Source organism: Arachis duranensis, chromosome 8 (genome assembly GCF_000817695.3).
Source record: "Arachis duranensis cultivar V14167 chromosome 8, aradu.V14167.gnm2.J7QH, whole genome shotgun sequence".
Classification (NCBI taxonomy): Eukaryota; Viridiplantae; Streptophyta; class Magnoliopsida; order Fabales; family Fabaceae; genus Arachis; species Arachis duranensis.
Genome location: NC_029779.3, coordinates 5,664,492 through 5,671,535, shown reverse-complemented (window position 1 = coordinate 5,671,535; position 7,044 = coordinate 5,664,492). Strand labels below are relative to the sequence as shown.

General features: G+C 31.9%; 2 protein-coding genes across 2 annotated transcripts; both read right to left on the bottom strand.

Annotated features, from left to right (window-relative positions):
• Positions 1 to 2,028: 2,028 nt before the first annotated feature.
• LOC107460354 (low-temperature-induced 65 kDa protein-like) lies at positions 2,029 to 3,514 on the bottom strand. The gene is made up of 3 exons (XM_016078712.3): positions 3,506 to 3,514; positions 2,231 to 2,963; positions 2,029 to 2,159 (listed from the first exon to the last, which is right to left on the bottom strand). The coding sequence occupies exons 1-3, from the start codon at positions 3,512 to 3,514 to the stop codon at positions 2,062 to 2,064; spliced, it is 840 nt and encodes a 279-aa protein (XP_015934198.1). The 3' UTR covers positions 2,029 to 2,061.
• Positions 3,515 to 4,671: 1,157 nt separating this feature from the next.
• On the bottom strand, positions 4,672 to 6,619 carry LOC107460355 (pollen-specific leucine-rich repeat extensin-like protein 3). The gene has a single exon (XM_016078713.3). It carries the CDS (start codon positions 6,617 to 6,619, stop codon positions 4,772 to 4,774), a length of 1,848 nt encoding a protein of 615 aa, XP_015934199.3. The 3' UTR covers positions 4,672 to 4,771.
• Between the last annotated feature and the right edge of the window lie 425 nt (positions 6,620 to 7,044).

Below are 7,044 nucleotides of genomic sequence, written 5' to 3'. Positions count from 1 at the left end.
ATAAATTATTATGTTAAATTTATATATTTTGTTGAATTATACTAAATTTTATTATGATTAGGTTAATTTAAAAAAAAAAAATTTAATATCTATAGATACATTCAACTCTCTCGCAGAGAGGAATAAACAGGACTTATAATAAAAATAAAACAAAAATAAGCAAAAAATGAGGCTAGAAATTGAGCTATCTGTTATATAGAGATTCACAAAATTTCTATAAAAATAAATTTATTTTATTTTAATTTATATATTAAAAATTTATGCGTAAATTATTATGTTAAATTTATATTTAAATTTATATATTTTGTTGAATTATACTAAATTTTATTATGATTAGGTTAATTTAAAAAAAAATAAAATTTAATATCTATAGATACATTCAACTCTCTCGCAGAGAGGAATAAACAGGACGTATAATAAAAATAAAACAAAAACATAAAATATTTTACTAAATGAAAACGAAATGAAAAAAAAAAATTTACCCTATAAAAATTCATTGTCATATCTAATTAAGAGAATTCTTTTTAGTTTATTTATTGATAAAAAGATAAAGTAAATTTTACTATTTTTTTATTGGTGTCTAAAAGCTAGGTATATTGCATTAATTTTTATTTTTTATTTATAACGAGAATTAAAAAAAAAAATTATTGAAGCATAAATTTTATTTGAAAAATATCTTTATCAATAAAAAACATTTTATGAAATATTTACAATCTTAAATTTATAATAATCTTACATATATTTTAATAAAGAAAAGTGGATTATCTTATCTACACGTATAATTTGTATATATAGTTTAATAAATAAAGGTACACCAAAATTATTAGATATAGTTGGTGGATGGAAAAAATTTAACGTACAACTTTTTTTATTCAAGCATAATAAAAAATATTAAATTTTAAATACATTTACTAAAATAACAAAGAGCGTCTATTTACATATATGTATATTACTATGATATATAATATTTAATTTGGCACTATTTATTTTCTTTTATGAACTTATAGTGATGTTTGCTTTGCAGTCTTTTAGCCCCCTTTAGATGACATGTTGGGTGATATAGTGTAAATGCTTCGATCTGGTTTAAAAATTCAGTCTAAACATAAATATTTTAGAAGTTAATTTAGTATAATTTTATCAGATGTAAAGTTATATAAGAATTTTAAAAAAATTCGATCATTATTTAAGATCAAATTTAGGTCAAGATGAATTTAATTTTATTTGATTTATATATATTTTAAGAAAATTAAAAAAAGTATATATATATATATATTTTAAATTAATTTTAATATTATATTTATTTTTAGAAAATAGACCAAAGAAACATCAAATTAGAATTTATAGACAAATTTAAATTCAAATTTAGATATCAACTTTTTGGTAACAAATTTCTTCTTGATAAATTATTGTTAAAACTTTAAAGACCTCATTTTCACCCGATATAATTGTGACCCGAAAATATTTATATTTTATTGGATTTAGAACCGAATTAAAATTTAAAATTAGATCTAATATATATTTAGAGTCAAATTCAAATCAGAACAAACCCGATTTCACCCGACCATAAATCTCCGTAACCTTGCCATACTTTGCATAGGTATCTGAATTCCCATTTCTTGCCATACTATACATAGGTATCTAAATTCCCATTTCATTATACTTAGCTAGTATACGAACTATAATATTAAAAAACCAAAATTTATTTTATTTAAAATTTATTAGTTATTACAACCATTAAAATTCTAACCTTTTTTTATTAATTTTTTTATCAAAATATTTTCCGCGTACAAAAAGAACAAATCATCCGATAATGCAAAATCTCAAACATGTACACACTGATACGCACGCAGAAATCACACGATGATACTAATCTGAACTAATTCTAAGGGACATTTTATTATACAAATTGAAATGAGATAGAAAGAGAATATAAATTTTTTTTATATTTATTTTTATTATTTTATTAATATTCAAAATGTGAATCTTAATATTTTCAATCTTTCTTTCATCACATAAAAAAAGTCTGTAAACTTACATCTTTACCATATAATTCACCATTTCTCACTTATATGACTCATGGAGTCCTCTTACATCCGTAGCCTGGTTCACCCCCTGATCCATGGCAACAGCACCAGAGTTCTTGGAAAACTGTTCCCCACCTGAAATTAATACACATTAATCTTCACATGTCGTCTTAATAAACATAAATTAGTAAAATGAGAACTCTAACCTTCTGACGGTTGATCTTCATCCGGTTTCGTGAACCAAGAACCAAAAACCACATCCTTAACCTTATCAACCACACTCTTCCCAGGACTATTCACATAACACTCTTCATACCTCTCTGTCTCTTCATTCCCACTCCCCAACCTTCTCTTCACTTCTTCAGACTCTCTCACCTTCCCCATTGATATCTTCTTCCTTCTCTCATGCTCCTCCTCCCCCTCCTCTTCTCCTCTCATGTGAACTGCATCAGAAACCACCCTCTTCACATGGTTCTCTGCTTCCCCATGAACCACATTTTCCTCCTCTTGGTTCCTCTTATGATGCAGAGTCTCTGATATAACCTTAGATAGAGCCCTGTCTTCATCTTGAGGCCTCAACCTCTCTGCAAAATAGTCCTTCACTGACCATCCTTTGTCGTTTTCACTCCCAGTTGAGGTTCCAGGAACCTTTGATTTCACTGCACTTCCTACACCAGCAACCTTTCCATAAACCGGTGCAAGTTTATCTGTCAAGGACTGTGCTATTCTCTTCCCATATTCTGTTGTGGAAGTAGCAGCAGCAGCATTCTCTCCTCGTGTCTCTTCGTGGCTCTCACCTTTGTCGCCATAACCTAGTTTCGAAGCTACGGTGTTCTTAGCTGACACAGCTTTATCGGCTATTGCTAAAGTTGCGGACGAGATTTTCTCGGTGTAACTGCTCTGGTTCGATGGTGTATCACTGCTTATGTTTTCTTCATGCTACTTTGTTTTAGGGTAAGTATACATTTTGTCAAGTTTGTGAAAAGTTTCAAAAGTACTCCTAAGTTTTATTTTGTTCTAATTTTGTGTCAGAAGTTTTCGATTTGCATCAAATATACCCTCGACGGATGCATTTTCAAAAAATTTTCAGACCAATCTAACAATAATGCACGAAAATTATGTTTGATTTGCTTATGTTGAGGGTTGTTCTTATGTTATTGTCGTTGAATTGATCTTAATTTTTTGAAAAATTAGCCCTCAGGATATCGATATCGAAAACTTTTGGGACAAAATTAAAACCACTAGTTTAAAATTAATTTTAATATGATCCAAAAATAATAAAATTTTACCAAATCTAAAATCAAATAAAAATTTTAAAAATAATTTTAATTATTATTTAAAATCAGATTCGGATTAAAATAGATTCGGCTTCATCGACCATGAACACCCCTATTTGGTGGCATTTAAATGAGATTTTCTTTCGTATCATCAACATCAAATTTTTTCTAATTTACTTTCCCTAAGAGTATAAAAAATATTACTTTCGACATTTATCTTTTATCATCCACTGGTCAAGTCTTATAAAACCTTTCTTGTGCTCTTTGTTTCATCACTTGTATATAGCCTATTTTTTAAATTATCTAATAGCTAATAATTAATAATTATTTGGATTAGTATCTGATCTGTTATGCTTCTTAATTTTTCTATTTTATATAATTTGACTTACAAATATTTATATTTATATAATCTTTTACTGGTGAGTGAATTCTACTGATATCATTATTTAAATGATGATAAGAATTATCTATAAAAAATTTTGATACTTAATTTAACAAGAATTTTAGACAATTTTAAATAAATTGAAATTCAAAAATATTTGTATTTGATGTGGTATTTATAAAGAGAAATGATGACTTAATTATCACTCTTAAATTTTTTCACTAGTAATAATAGATAATTTCTTCTCTAATATTAGAAAAGTTATTTTACGTTAAAAGTGGTTGAATTGTTGATGATACCTGAGGTAGTAGATAACAGGATCTTGCTTGCCATGTAAGTTGAGTTGAGTACGGTTTATGGAGTCTGTGCTCCGAATACATCGTATGGCTAACTGGCACAATCTAAGTAAATTCGTTAGATTTTTGTGAATCTCTTATGAAATTGGGTTAGTTTATTTGGACCTTGACTTTAATTTTGGGTCAAAAAATGAATAAATATTAAGAAAATAAATATAAATAATATCATTTTCAGTAATTTTGTATTTTATCATAATTTTGATTAATATCATTTAAACTATGTTAAATTTTTTTAAAATCCTATTTATCAAAAAGTATTCAAATGCAAATCAAATTAATAGCAATCTAATTTTTGTTAAAATTAATTTTGTAAAACACATTTATATGAATATTCATTTACAAACTTAATCCGACACACAATATTTAGCAATTAATTTGTAATTAAATTATGCTAATATATCCTATTAATTAGTCTTACATGATATAACTCTCAAAGACCTAAAGGAAAAGAAATGGAAAAGAAAATACAATAAGAATAACCTATCACAACATGTGAACTCGTCAAACAAATTAAACATGAGGTGCACAAGTAAAAGTAATAAAATGACAAATATCTATGTTACATTTGATATTACTAGAGTCTTCATATTTCTCTCAGTTAAATTGCACTTAACCCATTCATTCAGGCAGTAAGAAAAGAAAAACATATTGCCGTGATGTGAGTTTAACTCGATGGAGATGCCAATTTCAAAGCACAGAGTAGTATAAGTAGCAGTAACTTGTGCCAGTCATTTAGTAGCCAGAGATAATTGGTGGCGGAGGAGAAGCATATGAAGAACCAAAGTCATGTGGAATAACGATATCATCTTCTTGGGGTGGTGGTGCATAAACAACAGGAGGAGGAGGAGAGTAGGTGGGTGGTGGAGGAGAGTAGATTGGTGGTGGGGGAGAATATACCGGTGGAGGAGGAAAGTTAACAGGTGGTGGAGGAGAGTAGATTGGTGGTGGGAGTGGTGGGGATAAAACTGGTGGAGAAGGAGAATAAATGGGTGGTGGTGGGGATTGCACTACTGGTGGAGGAGAGTAGATAGGCGGTGGCGAGGAGAGAACTGGTGGAGGAGGAGAGTAGATAGGTGGTGGTGGAGAGTTGATGGGTGGTGGTGGGGAGTGAACTGGAGGTGGTGGTGGAGAATGGATTGGTGGAGGTGGTGGAGAGTAGATTGGTGGAGGAGGAGGAGAATGTACTACTGAAGCTGGAGATGGAGGTGGAGATTTTGGAGGCCTATTTCGTTCTTTAGGTTCTTCATAATGATCATCATAATCATCATCATGCTTAGGTGCTTTAGGTGGTTTTGGATTTGACGGTGTTGGAGTCTGTGGTGTTGATGTTGGCTTCCTAGTTGGAGAAGGAGTTGGCTTTGGCGACGACGGTGTTTTCTTTTCATTTGGAGAAGGTGTAGGTTGTGGTTTCTTGTTATTATGTGAGGAGGGCGTTGGAGTTGGTTTCTCTTTTGAAGGTTTAGAAGGATTATTTGGTGATGGTGTTATTGGCATTGGTTTCTCACACTGTGCCTTGCTACAATCAACAGGCTTGCTTATGACAGCATTACAAGCGCTTCCATCCCTCTGTTTTGGCCTTTCTGGTATGCAATTCTTTTGATCATCCAACTTGATCCCCTTTCTTGTTTTAGGGTTACAACCCTCTTCCTCACCGTTGAAATAGTTGTTCGAGAACGTAAAGTTCTTCAAGTTCTCCAACTCACATATGCTTTTTGGCACAAAACCGGTAAGCTTGTTGTCTGCAATCGACAACACTGTCACTTCCTTCAATCCCATCAATGTCCTTGGCAACACACCAACCAAGTTGTTCTCACTAATGTCAAACACCTCCATGTGGCTAAGCTTTCCAATCTCTGGGGGCAAGCACCCCGTAAGCTTGTTGTTCGTCACAACAAACTCATTCAATGTATTGTCCATCGCAGATGTAAACCTATTGTTGTTCAAGAAGATTGCATCTAATGTAATATTGAAAAGCTCCGATGGAACCTCGCCTTCGAAGTCATTAAACCTAAGATCAAGGTAATGAAGAGAAGATATAGAGAGAACAGGGTTTGGAAATGGACCCACAAAACGGTTGTTGCTGATATCAATCTCATACAAGAGCTTTAACTTGGAGAAGCTTTTTGGGAGAATGCCACAAAACCTGTTAGAGTTTATGTGCAAAAGTGCAAGATCAGTTAACAACCCAATCTCTGAAGGGATGTAGCCTGCAATATCTGCATGGTTAAGATCAATGCCAGCCACAACTTGAATCGAAGGGTCATCAAGCGCTGGAGCACAATAAACTCCATTGTAAGAGCAAACATCAGGGCCCACCCAATTAGATGTGAAGTTTGATGGGTCAGAATAGATAGCATGCTTCCATGCTTCAAGGGCAATGTAGGCACTCTTGAGTCTAGGATTATCGAAGGTTAGGTTAATTTGGTAATTATCCACCCAATCGTCGGGTAAATCAGCATTCTCCTCAAGGGTTAACAATTGGCGACGTGCAATGAAAGAAGCTTCATCGCTGGAAAAAGCATCAGAAGGTAAGAGGATGAAGAGAGACAACAATAGGAGGAAACATTCCAAGACATGCATTTTATTACAAGGTGAAAATAACAACTTGAGAAGCCCCAAAGGGTTACTTATAGAGAAACAATTCATTAGGAGGAAGGATTGCGGATAGAGGAGAGAGGCTTTGCAAGATTTTCTCAACTCATGAAATACCTTTTATGCAAAATTTTGTGTGTTTGTTTAATGCGGTATCTAATTTTAGAGGATGGTTTAGAGTTTATACCGCGTGGATTCGCTTTAGCTTAATTAAGTTGCTTCCTCACCTAAATTTGCGTTTAACGTAATGTAATCTTTGTAAGAATAACACAACCATGAAAGGTATCTGGTTATAACATACTTGTGCGCAACATATTACTACTAATGACCCCATTGCATTATTCTCCTTAGTATGTGCCATCTTTCTTCTATTTTTAGATTGATTGTATTGCTATTTTTGTTTAAAAAACTTT